This window comes from Monodelphis domestica, chromosome 1 (genome assembly GCF_027887165.1).
Source record: "Monodelphis domestica isolate mMonDom1 chromosome 1, mMonDom1.pri, whole genome shotgun sequence".
Taxonomy (NCBI): Eukaryota; Metazoa; Chordata; class Mammalia; order Didelphimorphia; family Didelphidae; genus Monodelphis; species Monodelphis domestica.
Window position 1 is genome coordinate 235,990,254 of NC_077227.1, and position 25,229 is coordinate 236,015,482.

The 25,229-nt window shown below is 37.0% G+C and overlaps 1 protein-coding gene across 8 annotated transcripts in view; it reads left to right on the forward strand.

Annotated features, from left to right (window-relative positions):
- The window catches only part of LOC130453538 (galactocerebrosidase-like), a 147,022-nt gene that overhangs the window by 84,265 nt on the left and 37,528 nt on the right, over positions 1-25,229 (forward strand). For 5 of the 8 annotated variants that reach the window (XM_056820542.1, XM_056820538.1, XM_056820533.1 and 2 more), the window contains 5 exons: positions 1,275-1,364; positions 3,252-3,338; positions 4,902-5,046; positions 7,486-7,666; positions 21,059-21,222. In XM_056820542.1, the coding sequence (XP_056676520.1) occupies positions 1,275-1,364; positions 3,252-3,338; positions 4,902-5,046; positions 7,486-7,666; positions 21,059-21,222 (667 nt within the window). The remainder of the gene's footprint in view (positions 1-1,274; positions 1,365-3,251; positions 3,339-4,901; positions 5,047-7,485; positions 7,667-21,058; positions 21,223-25,229) is intronic. The other 3 variants (XM_056820575.1, XM_056820565.1, XM_056820535.1) reach the window with 2 other exon arrangements.

Here is a 25,229-nt window from a genome sequence, read left to right on the forward strand (position 1 = left end):
TTTCCTCAGTTCCCTTGGATTTAATTACTGTCTCTAGGCTGATGATTCTCAGAACTACCTGCTGTGACCTCTCTGCTGACTTCCAGTCTTGTATCTCTAACTACCTTTCAGACATCTCAAACTGGATTTATAGTAGAAACCTTAAACCCGATATGTTGAAAACAGAATTCATCTTCTTTCCCCTTAAATACTGCTCATCTCCTGCCTTCCTTACTACTGTTGCGGGCAACTTCATTGTCCAGAGCCTAGGAGTTATCTTGGATTCCCCATTATTCCTCCTCTCCATCCAAGCTGTTGTCAAGGCCTGTGGATTTCACCTCTGCAATATCTCTCTGACACATCCTCTGTCTCCTCTGCCACTGCCACTGTCCCTCTGGTACAGACCCTGGATGACTGTGATAGCCTCCTCATGGGTCTGCTGCCACTCCAATCCCTCCTCCATTCAGCCAGTAGAGTAATTTTCCTAACTCATGTCTGATCATGTCATTCCCCTACTTAGTAAACTCCTGTGGCTCCCTATTGCCTCCAGGCAATGTTCTATTTGGTGGTCAAAACCCTTAATTACCTAGCCCCCTCCTACTGCTTCAGTCTTCTGACACCTTCCTCCTCAATATATACTATTCTATTCTCTGTTAGTTATTTCCTGTTTATCCTGTGTTTAGCTTGCTTTGTATATATTTATTTGCATGTCATCTCCCCCATTGGATTGTAAGCTCCTCGAGGGCAGGGGCTATCTTTTGCTATTGTATCCCTATTCCTTATCACAGTACCTGGCATATAGCAGGTGCTAAACAAATGTTTATAGACAAATTAGTTAAAAAAAATAACCATCTAGTTATCTGAGTGTGACAGCATATGTCCTATTTCACATTCAGCTCTCTACCTCTTCTAAGAACAGAGAAAGGGATCTTTTCCTTTCTTCTTTGGACCAACTTTATATATTATATATATATATATATATATATATATATATATATGTCATAACCAGCTTGTTAATTATATTAGAGAGCATTTGATTTTAGTGTTTTTATTCTTTCTTTTTTAAATTTCCATTTCTATTTCTTTTCTTTCTATTTCTATTTTATGTTTTCTATAAAATGAAAATAATATTTATGCTTCCTAACTTGTCCAATGGTGGTAAGATCAAGTGGAATAATGTATACACAATGTAAATCTTATGTGCCATACAAATGTTAGTACTATTTTTTTTAACAAGGAATGTCTTGTCTATTTAGATTTTAATTAGGATTGTTTGTTGTTTGTTTTTTTTTCAGAGTTATCCGATTTCACAATGCAAAAAGGATCATGCGAGTTTTTTCCAGGTGACTGATCAAATAATCATTTTCTCTCTTCAGGGAACCTTTGTAAGTATTGAAAGCCTTGTTTCATGAAACCCCCAATTGCCTGAATAATAAACCATCAAGCAACCCATTTTTGAACACCGTAGATAGGACTAAGTACCCTTTTGGTCTCCTTAGTTTCTCTTATTATATCTAGGGGTCTCCCAAGTATTCTCCCAGGCTCTGGCTATAACCTATTTCCCAAGTGTCTTGTAACCAGTCTGTTGTTCCTCCTTGCTTCTTCTCTGTAAGGTGTATATATGTATGTACACATACATACACACATCTTACATATATACACATTCATACCTCACATATATGTATATACACACCTTAAATATATGTATGTACACACTCCCCTATATATACACCTTACATATATGTATATATGCACATACACACTCCCATATATATATATATATATACCTTACATATATAAATATATATATATATATATATATATACACATGCACACACACACCTTTCATATATGTATACACACACATATCCAAATTGTTTAATTTGGTGAAATTTCTGTTACTGCTGTCTTTCCCCAGGCAATGTTCCCAGAGTAGTGGCTCTGCATGGTGGCCCATGAGTTTGTCCTCCTTGTCTTGATTAATGATGCATTCTATTTTAACTGCATTAGTAGTTTTTAGTTTTTTCAGATTGGCAGCATGTCTACATGTAATGACTGGACAACTATGTCAGATGTCATTCATTATTTCTTGTTGATTAATATTAATCATCTTATAGAGAACCTTGGCATAGAGACTGTTTCATAATTCCAGAAGAATTGAAAGACTATGTGCTTTGAAGTTTTTTTGTAATAATCATTAGTTGCTTAAGATGAACCTTTTCATGAAAGATCATGAGAATTTTGTACAAAGTAAGACACAAGACTATTGCAGTTTCTACACAGTGTTGCATTAAAGACTAAAAACAGTGTCACTCAGACTTGGACTTTCTATGTAAGCATAAATGAAGCATATGTAACACTTTGGAAATGAGCTTTTTTTCACATGGATATTCTAACAAGGTACTAAATATTCTGTTGTAGTTCTTTTTTGCCCAAAACTCTGACTCGAGTAGAATACTCTAAATTCTGGAGTATCTATAAGAAATGATGTATTTATTTATATAATTCAGACCTGTTTTTCTGAATTCTCCTTCCATATGTTGCTGTTAAAATGAAGCAGTAGGAAGAAGGAGGTCAGAAAGGGAACAAGGAATAGCACCATTGTTGGATTTCATAACCTCATACTTTGGCATCACTATATGCCAGCTGGTAGAAGTCATCCCTTGGTTAATCAGAGTTTAAAAGCAGTTTATGCAAAATGAGATAGCTAGAACTTAATATTGTGCTATAGAAAGCTGAACCATACTCTTATAGGTTAGCAACATTTCCATAGAAGAATAGCTTCTAGTCCTTCCCCAAGTTTCTTTCTGTTCTTAGAAAGACAAAAACTACTTAATCTCTGCCACTAACACAAATTCATACCAAGTTAAGTTAACTCTCTTCTATACACATTGTTGTCAAAACATGTTGGTTTATTTGCAAAAGTCCTGAGAGATGAACATCAAAATCTAAGCACCCCAAAGAAATCTAGCATTTCAATGAATGCCGGCTGTCTTATGTGATACTGACGAAAAATGATTACATCATATCTTACTTTTTACAACTGCTTCTTTGACTCCACCTTCTGAAGTTCAGTCCTGTCTTTTTCTGCAGTTGGGAAAGGATGGAGAGAAGAAAATCTTAAGTTTTCTTCTCAAAGTTGAGGGTGGCTGTTAAATTTAGCAAGTTTGGTAAATTTAGTTACCTTTTGTTATCATTTATTTTAGAAATTCTAAGACTGGTCTAGACTAATGAAAACTCTTTCCCTTTTTCTGATGATTTTCTCTTCCCAGAAAAGCTTAACAATGCTACAGATATGGTATTCCAGACTCGGGAAGCAAAGTAGGAATTACTCATTCGAAAAACAAAAGCCTCTACTGGTAGGAATTAGTAACATTTTATGAAAAATAAAACTCTTTTCAAGACAAAACAGCACTTTTAAACAATAGCTTTCAGTTCTGTCCATTCTGAGCGAACAAATCATTTCATCTTTTTGTATCTCATCTACTTTCTCTGTTGATAAAATCTGACTCTTAGTTATTAGTCTTAAACACTATCCTCCAGGTAAAATATGATACATATAATCTTTGACATAGTGTAGACATAAAAACAAGCTTGTAAAGTGAATTGTCATAAAACAAATTGTTTTTATGTGGTATTAATTTATCTTCTGAATCTGAAAATCTGAAAATATCTTCTGAATGAATATCTTCTGAACTAGAGATTTGGTGTGAAATCATAGCTTTGACCAATAATTTATCACAAAAGCAAAGCTAAGAAAACTTTAAAATAATAAATTTTGCTCTTGGTCCTACAAAATGGACATAAATTTTTTTGTGCATTTATTCTAAAAAGGGACTCAGTGTACTCCAAAATATACATATAGCACATAAAATATGGCTAATAAATCTTACCTAAAACTTATGTACTAACTATAATAATTATAAAGTACTTAAATGAACAAATTCTGAGTAAACAATAGCATTTTATGATCATTTCTCCCTTAGTGGAGTTATAAAGATAGATATAGAAGGGACAGATAGATAGTAGAAGGGACCGGCCATGGAGGGAGAGGGAAAGAAAAGGAAGGAAGGGGAGAGAAAGAGAGAGAGTGAGAGAGAGGGAAAGGGGCAGAAGGTGGGAAGGGGAAGAGAGAGGGAGGGTGAGAGAGAAAGGAAGTGTAGGAGAGAAAGAAAGGGAAAGGGAGAGATAGAGGTAGGGTGGGAAGGAAGGAAGGATATATAACATCCAGAGAAAGAAAGAGTGAGGGAGAGAAAAGGAAAGGAGAGGGAGGGAAGGAGGAACAGAGAAAATAGAAAGAAAAGGACAAGGGTTAAGGGGAGATGGAGGGAAGGAGAAAGAGAGAGAGAGAGAGAGAGAAATATACATGTAAATATATATTTATATAGAACATATATATATATATATATATATATAAAGAACACACGTTTAGAGGGAGAATATACATATAGAGACTTCATGTATTACAAATGCACGTGTGTGTATGTGTGTGTATTAGAGAGAGAGAGAGAGAGAGAGAGAGAGATTTGGATTTAGAATATCTTGGTTGGACTTTGGCCAAATCACTTCCCCATTATGAGCTTGACAAAACAGTTGAAAGATATTTTTTAACCATGTCCTTTTATAGTTATTGTGAGTAAAGGGCTTTATGATTTGTTACTCTCATTGAATTCACAACTACTTCCTTCTCCTTCCTTGAGGCAGACTTCTCTTGTCCACTCTGAAAAATAACTTGTGTCCAATCTCATCTGTGCTTTTCACAGATCCTCTAGGGAGAGAAGCACTACAATCTTCCATGATAACCTGTTTAATTCTCACAATTACTTTGGAAGTTCTCACTGAAGTTCTCCCAGTGACTCCAGTAACCTGTCCACACAGGAACTCCTTTTGTACTTACCTGTTGTTTTCACTTTTTCTTTCAGATTAATGATGGTACCATTACATTAAAATTGGGTTTGGATGAAGTGTATACTTTAACAACCATCACTACAGGTCAAAAGGGCAGTCATCCTACTCCTCCAGAATCACGACCATTTCCATCTAACTTTGAAGATAATTTCAATTTTGGCAAGTGTCGTATTTTTTAAAGCATCTTAACATAGATTTTATTTTTAGAATTGTGTCAGCTGCCATGTACCAGTTTGTTTTCATTGTGAAGCCGATGTGAAACCTTAATCATAAATGATTTAATCTACTGGGTCTTTTTATCTTTTTGTGAGAGTAAAGTTGACTTTAAGGCTTCACTGAAGACCTCCAACCTTCTTAGCTTTGAAGAGATGTTTCACTAGATGATGCATGAATTTTATGGTAAGGGATCTTATGGGACATACCAACTGTCCCTGGTAACAAACCAATTGAAAGTATTAATATGCCAGGCACTGTGTTAAGTGCAGAAGACACAATGAAAGATTAAAAACAGTCCCTGATCTCAAGACACTCACATTCTGATGAGGAATCAGTGCATTATTATATAAGCTCTCCAAAGTGTAGAGGGTAGTTAATCTGAATGGGGTGAATATTACGAGGCTGGAAGGACTAGAACAGGTTTCCTATACTAGGTAGGATTTAAGCTGAGCCTTGAAGGACAGCCAGAGAAACTAAGAAGCAGGAGTAAGGAAGGAGGGCATTGGGGAAAGCTGGTTACCTCACTGGATAAAAAACAAGTCTTAGAGAGAAGGTCCTGGGCTCAAATTTGGCCTCCAACATGTCCTAGCTGTGGGACACTTGTCAAGTCACTTAGCCCCCATTGTCTGGCTTTATTGCTCCTCTGCCTTGGAACCAGTACTCAATATCGATCCTAAGACAGAAGGTAAGGTTTTAATTTTAAAAAGAAAAAAAAAGGAATATATTGCAAAAGGCATGAGGGAACAGTTAATTTAGAGGCAGACAGGTGGGCAGTGGAGTATAGAAAGGGAAAAGCAGAAAAGAGGTCAGTGAGGCTAGATTGTAGAGTATTAGATGGGGAGTAAAGTGTCAGAAAATGGAAAAGGGAGGGGGGTCCAGCCTGCACAAAGCTGCGGATGCTAAACAAAAGAATTTTATATTTGATACTGCAATCAATAGGGTATTGAGGGTATTGAGTAGGGATGTGATGTTGTTTGTTCTGCACCTAAGGAAGATCATGGGAGCATCTGAGTGGATAGTCAAGATTTCAGGAAGACACTAAAGACAGAGACCAGTTACTGCACTGGATTACATTTCCAGGCTAGATGCAATGAGGGCTCCGGCGTATTGGCTGGTGAAGAGAGAAAAGATGCATGGGAGAGTACTGTGAAAGTAGAAAGGACAAGACTTGGATATGGGGTAGATGAGAATGTAGAGTCTGGGATGTCACTGAAATTGTACTCCTGAGCAGAGGAATGCTGCATACTTTGCCCTCCTTGTCCATAGTGTCCTCAGTTGCAAAATGATTCCATCAAGGTATGTCATGGCAGAAGCCCAGCCGCCATGTCCACAAATGTTCAGTAAAGCTTAATGATTGCTTATTGAGCAACTCTCTTAGCAGCAGCCTGGTTAGTTTGACTTTCTAAGACCTAACGAGTGGCTTCAGATCTCTTTGGAAAATTTCATTAACCCAATTCTCTATGTAGAAGTTTAGCTTTCACTGACTTCTTTGGATTCTCCATGTGTGAGAGATTTGGGTGAGATCTAGGCTAGTTACACATGTGGTAGAAATGCCGTGGGAAAGCTGCCTTTACTCTCTCTCATCTCTGAAGCCATGAGGCTATGCTGAGACATTCAATCTAAAATTTAGCTTATTATTAATAAGCTAGAAAAGTTAGAATTCAGAAGTAATACTTGAATCCATATTACAGGATTCCTATGAGACTGAAATCAGATAATGAATGTGAAAAGATTTTGACAACTAAAAACTTCCATACAAATAAATATGAGATAATGTTGTTAGAACTGCTGTTCTATATAATCTTCAGCATGGATGAGAGGCTCTTATTTGACAGTAAAGATGGTCTTGTGGAGGCTTTGATAGGGAGGTACCTTGAGACAAAAACTGTATTATGTTCATTTGTGATAGTGGAAAAAATACCCAAATTCAGCAGTTTTAGGTTCTTTATGGCCATGCTACACATAAAGAAACATGAAAGTTTTGCAAAGAAATGAGCTATGAAAAGTATATTCAAAAGACATTAGAAACAAATCGTGGTGATTATCTCCTAGTAAAGGAAAAGAGTATGTGACTTCAAAAAATAGGTTAAAACAGTTACACAAAAGTTAATATACTTAATTCACTACATAAATCATAATTGCTAGTTCCTCATTGATACAGAATCTTGGGCTGCAGTCAGTTTGTATGTGTGTCCATTCCTGTGCATGCACATCCATGTGTTTGTACGCATGTTTTTATTTGTACAAGGCACATATGCTTGTGATTTACTTATTTTAAAGTTGAAAGGTTTTTTTGATAATTGCTCAATGAATTACTAGAAATATAAATCCAAAGAGTTTAATGGCATATTCAAAATGATGACTTTCTTTTTTTCAAACTAGGCCAGACACGTGGTAATATAGCTCCACAATTTGCAGATCAAACAGGTGTATTTGAATACTTCATGAATGACCAGGACACATCAGGTCATTTCTTCACCTTTCGCCAACAGGTCACTCAGAGACCTATCACTTGGGCTGATGATGCAGATCAGACCATCAGTATTATAGGAGATCATAACTGGTATGTTCATTGGGGCTACCTCATATGGATCTGGTGGAGAGTCGGGTACCAGATGCTGGCTTGCTAACTCCATGGTCAGTCTTGAATGGTTCCCACAGTCTGTCTTGGGTTACCATACAGGACTGACTAAATATCCATTTGATAGATTTATTTGTGCTCTCATCACTTTTGGCAAACTACGTTTCCCTATTTGGGCTTAAGTTTCCACTTCTATAAAATGAGGAATTAGATTAAGCAGGTTCTAACATCTTTTTGAGCTCTCCGCTCTGATTCTCTGATGACACAATTGCAAGCCTCTTTTCCTTTGAAGAGGGGAATACACTGTTTTTACACATCTTTCTATTCAACCATGATTGTTACAGGGGCATTTTGACTTGCATGTGAAAATGAAAGGATCCTTGATGAAATAACTTATGACTCATGGCTTTAATGTGCTCACAAGTTACATGTTTTAGATTCTCTCTAAGTCTCATTTTGTAGCTGTTGGTCTCATAATGCCACCTACTGGATGGATTTTAAGATTGTATTGAAGATTCCTTTTGTGGAATTAAGGCCAAGTACTGTCCTTGTACACTAGATAGCACTGGTAAGAAGCAAAAGCAGCTTTTATAGTTGGAGAGGTAATGCAACTCTGAACTTTGCTTATTGAATTGAGTCGTGTTGTCTTCTCTACTATTGCAATATTAAATCAGAGACATGTAGTGTTAAGAGTGAGGAAATAGAAGTTAAAACTCTGACACTTACCTTTGTTCCTCTGGGGTCATGGACATCTCCAGAGGAAAGAGATAGTATGGTTCTGCCTTGGATTTTTTTAAAAGTTTATTTATTTAATTAATTAGTTTAAAATATTTTTCTGTGGTTATATGATTCATGCTCTTTCCCTCCTTTCCTCCCACCCCTCTCCCATAGCCAAGGAGTAATTCCACTGGGTTTTACATATATCATTGATCAAGACCTGTTTCCATATTAATAATATTTGCAATAGAATGATCATTTAGAATCTACATCCCCAATCATATCCCCATCAACCCATGTGATCAAGAGGTTGTTTTTCTTCTGTGTTTCTATTCCCACAGTTCTTTCTCTGAATATGGATAGCATTCTTTCTCCTAAGTACCTCAGAATTGTCCTGGATCATTGCATTGCTGCTAAAGTCCATTATGTTCAAATGTGCCACAATGTATCAGTCTTTGTATACAGTGTTCTCCTGGTTCTGCTCCTTTTGCTGTGCATCAATTCCTGGAGGTTGCTCCAGTTCACATGGAATTCCTCCTTTTTGTTATTCCTCTTAGCAAAATAGTATTCCATATCCAACAGATGCCACCACTTGTTCAACCATTCCCCAATCTAAGGGAGTCTCCTTATTTTCTAAATTTTTGCTACCTCAAAAAGCATGGTTATAAATATTTTTGTACTCATATTTTTCCCTATTATCTCTTTGGGGTACAAACCCAGCAGTGCGATGGCTGGATCAAAGGGCAGGCAAGGCAGTCTTTTAAAGCCCTTTGAGCATAGTTCCAAATTCCCACCCAGAATGGTTGGATCAATTCACAACTCCACCAGCAATGTATCAGTATCCCAATTTTGCCATATCTCCCCCAGCATTTATTACTTTGTTTTGCTGTTATTTTAGTCAATTGGCTAGGTGTGAGGTGGTGTACCTCAGAGTTGTTTTGGTTTGTATTTCTCTGATTATAAGAGATTTAGAATATTTTTTCATGTGCTTATTTGTAATTGTGATTTCTTCATCTGAAAATTGTCTCTTCATGTCCCTTGCCCATTCATCAATTGGGGAATGACTTTATTTTTTATATAATTGATTTATCTCCTTGTAAATTTGAGTAATTAGACCTTTGTTGAGTGGTTTTTGTTGTAAAGATTTTTTTCACAATTTCTTGTTTCCCTTTGTGAAGATGGGATTAACTCTCTCCTCCTCATTTTTAGATTTAATGACCAGAAGCCTATACACCCCACTTACAGTTGAGTGGAGGATGACTGCCCACTGGGCAGTCATAAGCAAAGCTTTATCTGTAATTAGTACACATAAAATGTTAGGAAGTCACAGGAAGTGACAAAAAGGAATGGTCTTTTAAAATGGCAAGAACTTCCTTTGAAGAGGTCTTTCACCTTCAACTTGATTTTGAAGGAGCTTCAGCTTGAGACCCTGGACTACTTTTGTACTTTTCCCTTAGAACTACCATGTGGGATGAGTGAAAAAGGCTGACTCCATTCCGGGATTTTCTGAAGGGTCTTGTCTGAGGAGAGGCCTACCCTCTTGAGAGAGGCTTCATATATCCCCAAGAAGGAAGGTCCCAGGACCCCTTCCCCACCTACAGTGCTGAGCCTCCAGTGGTGTCTGGAATCTCTGAGCCCACAAGGACTCTTGTCTGGAGGGAGTACCTTGTTGGCACAGCTTTGCCAGGATCAGGGCATTGAACATAGGCAGTGAGGAGGAAGCTGGAGGAGAAGAGCAGAGAAGGAAGCTTAGTCACAGCCTAGACACTCCATCTTGACCACCCCCTCAAGGTTTTGGCCTCAGGGCACATCCAGATGTGCAAATCAACTCTGCTCTGGCTCAATCTTATCAATAGGGCTGTTAAAAAGCCTTCAGAGGGCAGGGAAACTCAAGCTTCAATACCCCTCCCCCACAGACTGCCCTGAGAGTCTTGCTGACTAAGCTCCAGGGGCAAAAGCTACAGCCACTACAGGTTACAACCTTGATAATAGGGTGGGCAGCCCAGCTCCTTTTCATCTTCTGCAGCCAACTGGGAAAGATCTGATCTCAGGGCTCATCAATACCATCAACTTGACCTGATCAATTAATAGAGCAGAGAAGAATCCCCTTCAGGACAGAATATCCCAAACCCATAGATCCAGCATGTTATCAAAGAAACAAGATTACAGGCAATTACAGGGGGGAAAGAAGGTGAAAATATGAGGAAACAACAGAAAAAGAAAAAAGAAATTGGAATCAACAGCTTCTATCTAGGCAATGAACAAATAGTGAGAGAGGAGGACCAAGGAACACCAAGCAAAAACACAGAAACTCCAGTAGATTAGACATAGGCTTTGAAAGAACTCAAAAAACAATTCAAAAAACAATTACGAGAAGCTGAAAAAAAACTAGGTAAAGAACTTAAAAAGCAAAATAAGTCATATGGAAACAGAAAATAGCGTCTAGAAAGCCAAAATTAACCAGCTTGAAAATGAGGCAAAGGAGATAAAAGATGAGTCAAAGAAAATGAAAGATGAGCTCCAAAGAAAATCAGACCAGAAGGAGGATGACCAAAAAGCTAAGGATGAGATTCAGTCTTTAGAAACTAGAATTTAACAACTAGAAGCAAATGACTTCACAAGGCAGTGTTGAGAGAAATTATAAGGCATGCAAAAGGACAAGAAGTAAGACAAGAAGCTGGAGATTGATCCTAGCTGTCAATCAAAGGAAAATTCCATTTGGAATGTGACCCAGAAACAGTTGAAGGCAAAAGCCAACAGTGATTGATTTTCTGGGACTTGGCTGAAGGCTTTTGGGCTGATGGTGGTGACTTTGAAGGAAGAAGCTGGGTTTATCTCTGGGATTTGGGGTAATCAGGCTGGAGGTGGCCTGGATGATTTGAAGATAGAAGGACAGCAGTCCATATATCTCTCTTTGACTTGCTCTGTTTTATTTTAGTGGCTGAATTGCCATTTCTCTCAATATCCTCCAACCTAAGAATCACTGTAGGTAATAGGGAAATCTTCACTACCTTCATCCTCTATCTTTCCTGTTTTCCCCAATAAACCCTTACTTGAGAAAAAGAAGAGAAAGGAGTATTTCCTCTAAAACATCATAGCTCACCCTGAGTGACTTAGAAGGAGGCAAAAGAAGAAGGGGTAAGGGGAAACTGAAGGGAAGAAGATGGGAGGAAGGGAGATTGGAAGAGGGAGGAAGGGAAGTATAAAAGGGAGGAGGGTAGGCAAAAGAAGATAACTACCTGATCCATTAGATATCTAGTATCCATCAAATATACCCTCCAAGATTATCTATTACAGCAACAAGGATCTATAAAACAAAATAAAAAGAAATGAAAAATTTGAGGAAAATATGAAACCTCATTGACAAAACCATAGGCTTGGAAAATAGATCTAGGAGAAACAATATAAGAATTTTTGGACTACCAGAAGAGCATGAAAAAAAAAGAAAAGAAAAAGCCTGCACATCATTCTACAGGAAATTATCCAAGAAAATGGCCTGACATTCTAGAGCGTGAGGGAAAAGTGGAGATTGAAAGAATCCATAGATCACCTCCTTTACTTAATCCCCAACTGACAACACCCAGGAATGTTATAGCCAAATTCAAGAACTACCAGACCAAGGAAAAAACATTACAAGTTGCTATGAAGAAGTCATTCAGATACCATGGAACCACAGTTAGGATAACACAAAATCTGGCTGCATCTACACTGAAGGACAAAAAGGCATGGAATATGATATTCTGGAAAGCAAAAGAACTAGGTCTACAACCAAGAATCAACTACCCAGCAAAACTGACTATATTCTTGTAGGGGAAAGTATGGTCATTTAATAAAATAGAAAACTTCCAAGCATGCATAAAGAAAAGACTGGACTTAAAGAGAAAATTTGATGCTCAAACACAGAACTCAAGAGAATTACCAAAAAGTAAATAAGAAAGAGGGAAAAAGCAACAACAAACAACTATTTTTAAGAGACCCAATAAATTAAAATGATATGTATCCCTATAAGAAAAGAGGATATTGTTAACTCTTAAAAATTGTTATCACCTGGTTAGCTAAAAGAATTATACTTAGAGGGAACAATGACAAACTGTATATGATGAAATGCCAATATATATATATATATATATATATATATATATATATATATATATATATATATATAACTAGAGATAATAAAGAAATTAATGGAAAGAGAAATGGGAAAAGAGACAAAATGGAGTAAATTTATATTTCATAAAGAAGGTCATGTTGGGAGTGGGGGAGAACACCAAGGCACTGGAAAGATAAAGAGGTTGGAGATAGGAAATATTTAATTCTTACATGTATTAAAATTGACTCAAAGAGGGAAGAACAATCAGATCCATTGTGGTAGAGAATTGATTCTTGCCCTATAGAGAAGTAGAAGGGTAACAAAAGGACTGGTGGGGTGGGAAGTAATACAAGGGAGAAGGAGGTTGGGGGATAGTTTGAAAAGACCCAGAAGAAGAATAAGAAGGAGGGGGAAGGGAAGCAAAATAAGGGTAGGAATTGGGGGGACTGATTAAATACAAAACACTGGTGTAGAAGGAAATAGTGAAAGAATAACGGGTAGGACTAGGAGTAGAAATCAGAACATTGGGAAATACACAGTTGGTAATCATAACTCTGAATGTGAATGGAATGAACTCACCTATAATACAGAAGCAAATAGCAGAGTGGATTAGAAAACAAAATCCTACCATATTTTGCCTACAAGAAACACACATGAGGAAGGTAGACACACACAGGGTAAAGGTAATTGGATGGAGCCAAATCAATCGGGCATCATCAGAGAAAAAGAAGGCAGGAGTTGCAGTCATGATATCTGACAAAGCCAAAGTAAAAATAGATCTAGTTAAAAGAGACAGGGAAGGTAATTACATCCTGATAAAAGGCAGTATCAACAATGATGAAATATCAGTACTCAACATATATGTACCAAATGATATAGCATCCAGATTTCTAAAGGAGAAACTAGTGGAGCTCAAGGATGAAATAAATAATAAAACTATACTAGTTGGAGACCCGAACCTTCCTCTATCAGTTCTAGATAAATCAAAACAAAAAATAAATAAGAAAGAGGTAAGAGTTGTGAATGAAATCTTAGAAAAATTAGAGTCAATAGATATATGAAGAAAAATAAATAGGGACAAAAAGGAATACAACTTCTTTTCAGCAGCACATGGCACATTAACAAAGATTGACCATATACTAGGTCATTATAACATGGCATACAACTGCAGAAAAGCAGAAATAATAAATGCAACCTTTTCAGATAATAATGAAAAAAACATAATAATTAGAAGGGTACATGGAGAAGCAAGTCAAAAATTAATTGGAAATTAAATAATATGATTCTCCAAAATCAGTTAAAGAACAAATCATAGAAACAATAACTTCATTGAAGAAAATTATAATAATGAGACATCCTTTCAGAATCTATGGATGCAGCCAAAGCAGAACTCAGGGGGAAATTTATATCCTTGAGTTCATATATTAACACATTAGAGAGGGCAGATATCAATGAATTAAGCATGCAAATTACAAAATTAGAAAGTAAACAAATTAAAAATCTTCAGAAGAAAACTAATTTAGAGAGCCTAAAAAATAAAGGACAGATTAATAAAGTTGAAAGTCAAAGAACTATTGATTTAACAAACAAGACTAGAAGCTGGTACTTTGAAAAAACAAATAAAATAGACAAAGTACTGGCCAATCTAATTTAAAAAAGGAAAGAAGAAATCCAAATCAGCAGTATTAAAGATGAAAAGGGAGTCCTCACCTCTAATGAAGAGGAAATTAAGGCAATCGTTAAAAATTATTATGTCCAATTATATGGCAATAAATATGACAATCTAGGTGATATGGATGAATATTCACAAAATATAAATTGCTTAGATTAACAGAAGAAGAAATAGAACTCCTAAATAAGCCCATATCAGAAAAAGAAATTGGATAAGCCATCGAAGAACACTCTAAGAAAAAATCCCTAGGAACAGATGGATATACAAACGAATCCTATCAAACATTGAAAGAACAACTAATCCCAAAACTATATAAACTATTTGACAGAATAAGCAAAGAAGGAGTTCTACCAAATTCCTTTTATGACACAAATATGGTACTGATTCCAAAGTCAGGCAGGTGAAAAATAGAGAAAGAAAACTATAGACCAATCTCCCTAAAGAACATAGATGCAAAAATCTTAAATAGAACACTATCGAAAAGACTTCAGCAAGTGATCAGGAGGGTTATTCACCATGATCAGGTGGGATTTATACCATAAATGCAAGGATTGTTCAATACTATAAAAACCATTCACATATTTGACCATATCAATAAGCAAACCAACAAAAATCAAATGATTATCTCAGTAGATGCAAAAAAAGTCTTTGACAATATACAACACTCATTCCTATTGAAAACACTAGAAAGTATTGGAGTAGAAGGGCCTTTCCTAAAAATAATAAAGAGTTTATATATATCTAAAACCATCAGCAAACATCATCTGCAATGGGGATAAACTAGAAGCCTTCCCAGTAAGATCAGGAGTGAAACAAGGATGCCCATTATCATCTCTATTATTTAACATTTTACTAGAAACACTAGCTGTAGCGATTAGAGAAGAAAAAGAAATTGAAGATATTAAAATAGGCAATGAGGAGACCAAGCTATCACTCTTTGTAGATGATATTTTGTTTTAGTTAAAGAATCCTAGATAATCAACTAAAAAGCTAGTGGAAATAATCAGCAACTCTAGCAAAGTAGCAGGATACAAAATAAACCCACATAAATCATTAGCATTTCTACATATTTCAAACACATCTTAGTAGCAAGAATTAGAAAGAGAAATTCCATTTAAAACCACCCTAGACAATATAAAATACTTAGGAATCTATCTGCCAAGACAAACACAGGAACTATATGAACACAACTACAAAACACTTTCCACACAATTAAAACTAGATCTAAATAACTGAAAAAAAAAACATTTAATTGCTCCTGGGTAAGATGAGCTAACATAATAAAAATGATAATCCTACCCAAACTTATTTAGTTATTTAGTGCTACAACCATCAAACTACCAAGAAACTTATTTACTGAATCAGAAAAAAATCAGAAAAGAAAAACATAGCAAAGTTCATTTGGAAGAACAAAAGATCAAGAATATCCAGGGAAATCATGAAAAAAAAAATATGAAGGAAGATCTCAAACTATACTGTAAAGCAGTGGTCATCAAAACAGTATGGTACTGTATAAGAGATAGAAAGAAGGATCAGTGGAATAGACTTGGTATAAATGACCTCAGCATGATAGTGTATGATAAACCCAAAGATCACAGCTTTTGGGAACAAAAACCCAGTATTTGACAAAAACTCCTGGGAAAATTAGAAAACAGAAAGGACGAGATTAGAATTAGATCGACATCTCATACCCTGCACCAAGATAAATTCAGAATGGGTGAGTGATTTAAATATAATGAAGGAAACTATAAGTAAATTAGGTGAATATAGAATAGTATATCTGCCGTAGATTTTTATGTGTATGAATTAATATCTCATCTATCCTAGGCTTTAAGGTCTTTTAGTTCCTTTGTGTTACTACTGCCTAGCATTGTGCCTTACATTAATAAAAAATTCCATCAATCAGTCAGTCAGTCAGCCAACTAGCATTTATTATGTACTTATGTGCTGAGGTCTGTGCTTATAGCCCCCAGTAGTGAGAACAGGCCCCAGTAAAATCATGACCATAACCTAGAAGTAGGCGGACACAAAGTTTTGCTCTCTCCACAATAAGAACTTAATCTAGTTCCTTCCCAAATACTAAATGTCCTTCTAAGAAATTATTGGTGCAAGAATTCTGTGAGAAATTCTGTTATATGTTTACACATTGACATATTGATTTATTATCCTATAGAAAACTCTAAGTTTTGGTGAGGTAAACTATGTCATTGCACTAAGATTGCAAATCATTACTAACCATTGTCCATGTACATAGGTTATCTAATCTCTTAGCTTATGTCATTTTCTCTATAAAATACTAGCTGTGATCAATGTACCTTGCCTCTGGTTTCTACCAGCTTCATTGACCCTCCTGATGCGTGTCATCCTTAGCGCCATGTCTCATTCTCTTCACCCCTCTGGAAACGATGAATTTTTGTCAGTCACTTGACATGCACTAAATACTGGGAATATATAGGCAGTTGAAGTAATTTAGAAATTGTGCCAACAATAAAATCTGATATTGCTTGATTATTTATACAAAATGATATTAACTTCTGAAACAGTGAATTTAAAGGTATTCCCAGGTCAGGAAAGGAATTCAATTTGAGACCACCAATTTGATCCAAAAATGTAAGCTCTTTTATTTTTTTAATTAATTTTTTTTAACTCTTACTTTCCATTTTAATCAATACTACGTTTTGGTTCTAAGGCAAAAGAGTGGTAGGGGCTAGCCAATGGGGGTTAAGTGAGTTGCCCAGGGTCTAATAGGTGGGAAGGATCTGAGGCCAGATTTGAACCTAGCATGTCCCATTTGTTGGCCTGGCTCTCAATCTTCTGAACCACCCAGTTGCTTCCTGTACCTACTTTTAATAAGGAGTTAATTGCATAACCTTACTCTTATGTTTTCTATTCAATTAAAAAACATTTATTAAGTGCCTACTATTTAGAATCATTATGTCATAACTGTAAGAACATTCAATAAGTATTTAGTAAACACCAACTTTGTTAATCAGCTAGGTGGTTCATTGGATCAAGGATTGGGCCTGGACTCAGAAAAAACAGCTAGCCAGGGTTGTTGTGGGGATCAAATGAGGTAATAATAAAGAATGTTCCAAAAATTGGAATGGAATTTTAAGCTAATAAAGCTTAAATCTACCTTCCAACTTTTGAAACATGGTGCAATTTTAGTGCTTTGCTATGTAAATGCTAGCCACTGCTGATGGATGGGCTAACTAGATTGATCCTTGGTTGCATCCCTGTACTTGAAATGTTTCCAGCTAGGGTAGGACATTCTGGAGCTTGAGGCCTCCTGCTATTCCTTCTGAGAAACCAGAGTCATGTTCACACCAGAATGACATATCAGAGTTAGACTTTGGTGCTATTGAATCAACTGTTTCTTTGTGTTAGATTGAGATAGAACATTAAATGTTTCCCATCTTAGCCAGTGGAGAGGTGTATTTTAGCCATGGAATACACTGCAGAAATACATAAAGGCAGAAGGGGGCAGAATGAAATAGGAAATGTGGTTGCCATGTAGAATATATAAAGGGAAATAAGAGGAAATCAGATGGGAAGTGTGGATTGGAGTTCAATGGGGCCTTAAATGGCAGCCTAAGAAGTTTGTTACCTTCTAGGTAATATAGAACTAATGAAGATTTCTAAATACAGGAATTCCATGTAGAGATGTGGCTAGGAACATATATAAGGGTATATTGGAAAAGGAAATTGAATATTTAACTAAGACCAGTTAAGAGAATCTTATAGTAGTCTGGGCAAGTGCTTAGGACACATCTAATCTAGCTTCCTCCCTATGTGAGGGAACTAAGAACCATGGAGGTTAGATAAATTGTTGAAGACCACACAATCTCAGTGACCAAGAGGTTGAATTTTAAAGTCCTTTCCAGTTCTAACATTCTTTGATCTATATCCTAATATCTCTATATAGGGTGAAATCTGAAAGCACAAATTGTAATTAATCCCTCTATATAACCTTCCTGCCTTAAGTTTCTCCCACTTCTAATCTATTCATCATTGTCCTATTGTTCTTTCTAAAATATTACTTTCATTTTATCACTTTCCTGCTCAGGAGCCCACAATGGCTCTTCATTACCAACTATATCAAGTCTTAAGTTCTTGTTCTTGGTTTTCAAAACTGTCTATGAGATGGACCCTTGCCTGAATTCCCTCAGCTTGCCAACTGCCCCCTAGTCACACAGATCTGCCTTCTACATAGGCCATTAGTCTTTCTATCTGTGCTTTTGTTCCTATCATTGTCCTTGTTTTGAGTACCATTACTATTTCTCTCCCATTATGCAAATAGTTTACTTATCAAGATGAGGTTACATCCCCCTTCTTCCATGAAACATTTTCCAAACTTAATCCCACATTAATTTCTTCCCAGTTCAATAATCTGTCTAGTAAGCATTTTAGGTGACAAAGTCTTTGAGGGTTGGCTGAGGCACTATATTACATTTATGTATACCTCATTGACATCAAATTTTGATTCTCAGTAAATAATTACTGTTTAGATTAAGTTAGATTACAGTTTATTGCAGGGCATATGACATATTTCTGTCTTGCAAATGTCACCCATTTGGTAAATTTTTAGGATAGCTTTCCAAAGTGCTCTGATGAGCAAAATTTTCTACCAGGGGTTGTATGTGATAGCATACATCATTTATCCCTCCTAATGGGGAGACAAAGGCTCATGGAATTCTCAAGCTTGAGTGTTCTGAGTTATGGGGGCCTAAAGCCAATTGGGTATGTACCCCAAGTCCAAGACCAATATGGCAAGACTGTGGGAGTAGGAGCCATCAGACTGTCTATGGAGTTTGTAAGTTGAATGGATCAAGGCTTCTGTGCCAAACAGAGTGAATATAATAGACCCTTCAGTAGCCCCTCCACCTTTAACTTGGTCAAGATAGGAGACTCAGTGTCCTGAGGTTAAAAAAATTTTTTCTACCAGACAGTTAGGAAGAAATGTTGATTTTTATTGCTTACTTTCTAAGGGCAGGATAGGCTATTAACAACAAAAAAAAAGGTTAATTTAAAAATTATAGGATTTAGAACAAACTTTTCAGTGCTTATTTGTAGTTCTGCTTAAGTAAATCAAGTCTCATTTTCTAGAAAAATACAAAAATAGCACCACCAATTGTAAAAGTACTTCAGTTTGCAGGAGACTAGCCCCTCTTCTTATTTGGTTTTAACTGAGTGCCAACAGAATAATTTTAACACTGAGGAACTTTAACTGAAGCTGTGTAAAACTTTCCATCTTGGTAGCAAGCACTGATTGTAATTAGATTGGCAACTAGAAAATTGCCTTTCATGGCATATATCTGAACTCTGCATCTTGAGTATCAAATTTGCTTAGTTTATTGTCATATGTGTGTGTGTGTGTGTGTGTGTGTGTGTGTGTGTTTTTGCTTTCATTAGCACTACAGGTGAATTATGATTGTGGAAGAGTGAACTGTGCTCTCTTCTATTTCATCCATTATCTATTAAATTTCCTAATAAGTGCTTATTATGGATTGTGATATGTGAAACAGAAAAAAAAAAGTAAGATCTTATTGAAATAGAAAAATGAGATGGATGGCGAAGCCAAGATGACCACAGAGTTACAGAGTAGCAGGAACAGTAAGACTCTCCTTACAACCTCCTCACTACAAAGCATCTCAAAAGGGCAAAAATCAAAATTAGACGAGTTAAGGGGCTCTGCCATGGGGAGCAGCCTTGAAGGCAGGCAGTGTTTAGGCATTTCCATTATACCAAGGGGTAAAATTACACCTACCAAATCATGAGCTGATCACCTCTCCCCTACTCAGAGGGAGGAGAAAGGAAGCCACTCAGCATTTATGCAGTGCCTACTATGTACCAGGCACTGCGTTCAGTGCTTTACAATTATTATCTCATTTGATTGTCACAATAACCCTGCAAGGTTGATATTATTACTTCCATTTTACAGTTGAGGAAACTGAGGCAAAACAGCAGCAAAATTACTTTCCCAGAGTCTCATGGAGAGTATCTGAGACTACATTGGAACCCTAGTCTTCCTGACCCCAGACCCAGCCTTCTACCTACTGTGCCTCATAGCCAGCCATGTAGGCTCTGAGGGCTGTCTGAGTTAGCTGCCAATCCAAGCTCTGTTTCAGGGGATTCTCTGACCAAAGATTTCTTTATTGATGATCAGTCTCTTGGTTTTGCCAGGACCTACGTACTCCTAGTCTTTCCAGAATGGTAGATAGAACTCAGTAGAGTGTATGAGCTCCTGCCATTGTTTTTGAGAATGCGTCATCTCCTTCTCACAGTGAGGCTTCAGAGAAGCACTTCATGGAGGAGTCATCAAGCTGTCCTCCTTCTGGATACTTAAGCCTTGTTAGTTGAGAGGAAAATGCTTCTCTCCAGGTATATATATATAACAGAAGCAATGGGTTTATTTGACTTAATTCATGGAAGACATTACCAAAACTAAGAAGAGGGGATTCCTGCTAGCTTAAGGCAGGAGTTCAGAGGGAACAGAGACCTCAGGTCAGGAATACTTTAGGCCAAATCCTGCTTTAAGCCTCATCACAAGGCTCTGGGACCTTGGACGAATCACTTAGCCTTTGTCTGCCTCAATTTCCCTTGCCTATAAAATCAAAGTAATCAAATAACAAATCTCACAGTTGCTGTCAGGGGGAAATAAGATAATCATATATATGTATATACAAAGCATTTTGTTATTCTTAAAGTTCTATATCATTAATAGTGTTTACTATTACTATTAGTAGTGCAATTAACTAGTAGATGGTATTAACTACTAGAAAATATCAGTTCAATTAAATATAAGTACAAAATCAAGTGCTTAATTAATACCTTTAATTTATATTTAGAAAAATGTAACTGGTTGGAACTAATGAACAATTTTGTTATTTAGGAAGGATATAAAAATAACTTGTGATGTTTACATTGAGACACCGGTGACAGGTGGCATATTCATTGCTGGAAGAGTAAATCAGGCTGGGTCATCCATTCGAAGTGCCCAAGGAGTTTTCTTCTGGATTTTGGCAAATGGGACATATGAAGTTACAAGTGATCTTGGTAAGTAAATATTTATGTGTGAGTTGATGAATAACTGTTGACTCCTGTTGCTGTTCAATTGTTTCAGTCATATCTGAGACTGTCTGACCCCATCTGGGCTTTTCTTGGCAAAGATAATGGGGTTTTTCACTGCTTCCTTCCTTAGCACATTTTACAGCTGAGGAAACTGAGGTAAACAGGGCTCTGTGACTTAGCCAGGGTAAATGTCTGAGGGCAGATTTGAACTTAGGTTTTGGTGACTCCTGACCCAGCACTCTACCCACTGCTCCACTAAGCTGCCCTGTTTATTGACTCTGTATTGTATTCCTAAGCACTTACTGTGTACTAGCTGTGGTGGGAAGGTATGGAAATGATTCTTCTAAAATTTGGTTAGGCAGAAAAGAGGAACACACATTAAAAGGTGAAAAGGTTGTGTTTCATTAATATAGACAGCAGTCTAGATGTTCAGCAAATAGAAGAACCATTGAGGAATTAAGTAGTTATATAAAACTTCATGGAGGAGGTGTGACTAGAGAGGGAACTTTACTAGGCTGGGAAAATTAGAGCATTGAGGAATATTCCAAGAAAGGGGAAGAATAGCAATGAATAACCAGGAGTGGGATTGTTTGTAGCTCAGGACAGCAACTAATTGAGCTTGATAAATGTTGTTAAACTTTTGAATGGCTATTTGTCTTCTGTGGATCTGTACTAAATGAGCTAGTCATTCAATAGTCTACACTGCCTGGCTGTGTGACCCTGGACAAGTCACTTGACCCCCATTGCCTTAGCCCTTACCACTGTTCTGCTTGGGAACAGATACACAGCATGAATTCCAAGATGGAAGGTGAGACTAAAAAAAGCCTTTACCTCCTGGTTGCTAGGATGAAAACTCCTGGAGAGCAGAGATCGTTTCTTTCCTTTTCTGGTCTTTGTATCCCCAGAACTTAGTGTAGTGCCTGGCCCATGGCAGATGTTTAGTGAGTGTTTGCTGCCTCCTCTTTTTCATATGTGTACTCCTCCAGACCTCTACAGTCTACACTGACCGACTTTGCAGCTCCTCCTTTACAGTGCCCATTCTCCCACCTCCTCACCTTTGCAGTGGCTGTCCTGGGCACCTCTCATGTACTCCCTGACCTCTTGTGCTCTAAAATGACACATTCCCTTCAAAGTTGGTCATTGATAGCAAGAGCAACAGTTAATGACAGCATCAGTGTTGTCTGAGCTGGGACGTTGTACACTGCTTACTGCTGCTGCTACTACTACTGCTACTATTGCTACTGCTACTGCTGCTTCTGCTGCTGCTGATACTTCTAGTACTACTGCTGCTACTTCTAGTACTACTGCTATTGCTGCTACTGCTGCTGCTGCTGCTACTACTGCTGCTGCTGCTACTGCTGCTTCTGTTGCTGCTGCTACTACTGCTATTGCTGCTGCTACTACTGCTACTGCTGCTACTGCTGCTATTTATAAAGACTTCATTTTACATGGCTGATATTTTCCAAGACACCATGTAAGTTAAAAGTCACACATAATACAAGGCCATCATCTAATCAGTTTTTTATATGAATGCGCATTTTTACGGCTCTTCTTAGGCTTATCAGAGCTCTCCACATCACTACTCTTGTTCTTTGGGGCCATTGTTAATAACTAGATCATGTAGATGAAATAAGGAGAAACAATGCTCCAACGTGGACATGACTACATTACTACATGACATGGGTGAACTCCAGGCAAAAAACAAATGTGGGTGCTAATATCTAATGCAAAGCAATATAGTGTCCTACTGACACTTCTCAGCAGGAAAATGAGCAGGATTGGGTAAAGTGCTGAGACTTTATGCCACTTGGGAACATGGGAAAAAAGCTGACCCTTCCCCCTTGTTGGGGTTGCACAAGTGACATCATCTCCTCTTGACTACCTGAATGCCTGGTGTGAGCCTTAACTTGAAACCAAGGCAAGGACTGTATGAAGGAAATCACTGAGTGTCTTGGCTCATGAGGACAGAATGGGAGCTGGGAAAAGGCAACAACAGAGTTAAGAGATTGCAAAAGAGCAGGTAGGGCCATGTCCCCTGCAATGGGCCCTGGACTGCCCCCCTGGGAGGACCAGGAAAAATGGAAAGCCACAGCTGGCTCCGGAGTCATGTTGTGTGAGAGTTAGTGGGCAGAATATAATTTTCCCTCTCATAGGAAAATAGCATTGATTTAGTACAATGAAAATTTTTTATTTTGCACATTTTTTGAATTTATTTTTTAATTTGCTAATTGGGTATACCTGAATTTGTATTTGTTTAATTCATATTATATAAGGTCTCACTACTCTACTATTATTACTTAGTAGTAGTAGTATTAAAATAGGTAATTACTAATAATAGCTAAGAATACTAAGGAATAAGGATGAAGGCCTCTGATTCATTAGGTTGATCCCCTTTAGGGTTTAGAAATCCACTTCTAAGACATAGACATTTGTTGCATAGTCACCAAGTGTGACTTGAGTCAGTAAAAATGTTTTAAAAAATCACCTATGTTTTAGGTAATTTGCTAGTTTCATAGGTTGAGAAGTTATGTTTAAATTGTTATTTACACTATTTTAGGAAAATGTTCACTTTAATGAAATCAAGCATCCTTTGAAATGTTAAAGCAAAAGGTGTATTGGGCAGAGATCATATGTAGTCAAAAACTACAATCACACCCCTTTACTGCTCCCCCAGTGTCCTGGTTCTGGCTAAATAATGGCCCAGTATGGCCTTGTGATCCTTATAACTACTGTGATTTTTATCTCTATTGGAATTAATTCCTTCATCATAATCCCATAATTCCTTTGGGATTATACTCGTTGGGCTGTTTGAAGCCTGTAAACCAGACCAAATAAAATGAAAATATCAAAGAAATAAGCTCAGAAATCATTGTCTAAATAATAAAGACTTTAGAACAGAAGATATTTTTCAATTTTTTCAGAAAACAGTGAGATTTCTAAAAAAGAGAGAGAAAATAATTATAATGTAAGACTAGAAAGGCAGAAGAAAAAGTTATGTAAAAAATTTTAAAACACCAAATAAGATTGGAAGGATATATGACAGTGGCGAAAAACGTGAATATTAAACTTGGAAATTGAATGTGGAGTTAATATAAGACATACAGGACTTTTAGAAAGGAAAAACAAGCAAAAGAAACCCTGGAAGAGGTGCTGGAAGAATACTGCTGTTATTGCTGCTGCTACTTATAAAGACAGATTGAGAGAATCCATAAAAGATTACCTGAAAGAACCCATCTACTCCACCAATTTTTTTGTTATTTGATACTGAAATAAGTGAATGGAAGACCTGATAAAAGTCAGTAGGTTTGACTTTGAGAATTGGAGCAGTGTTTAACTCAACAGTAGTTGACCATAAACTGAAGCCCAATTGTTGGCCTTAGTTCTTGTCGGATGATGACCACACGGTCTGAGTGCTCTGTCATGATGATATAAACAAAGAACTTGGTTTATTTCATAAAACACATCAAGTGTAAGTGGACCAGGGAGACAGAGTTCCTATCTTTAATAAGGTCTTATCTTTCCCCCCCAGCCTGACCTGCCTCAGCCATAACAAAGTTGGTCTATGCTCACTACGCTCTCTATCTGCCTAAAGTAATTAATGTCTGCTATCTATTCCTGACTTGCTGGTCCACTATTAAAACAGGAACATAGTACAGTTTGTCAGATAGAGGCCAGTTTGTCAGATAGAGGTCTGGTGGTCTGGCTTGATTTTAGGCTAGACAGTTCAGGCCCTTGCTGCTCACACACAATGGATGATCCATATGAGAAATGGTGTCACAGGTTTCAGGGTCACAGAAGTTTTTCTGATTATCAGGAAACTCTAAAATTGCTCAAGAACTTCAGCTACCTCCTAAAAACCTGATTCAAAATGGCCACAGGAACTAAGTTTCTGCAATCCTCAGTGTCCAGAGATCAAGGGAGTCCCACAGAATCTGTTTCCCATTTTAAGTGTTCCTCCTATTCCAGAATTGGAGCCTATATGGTTCCATGTG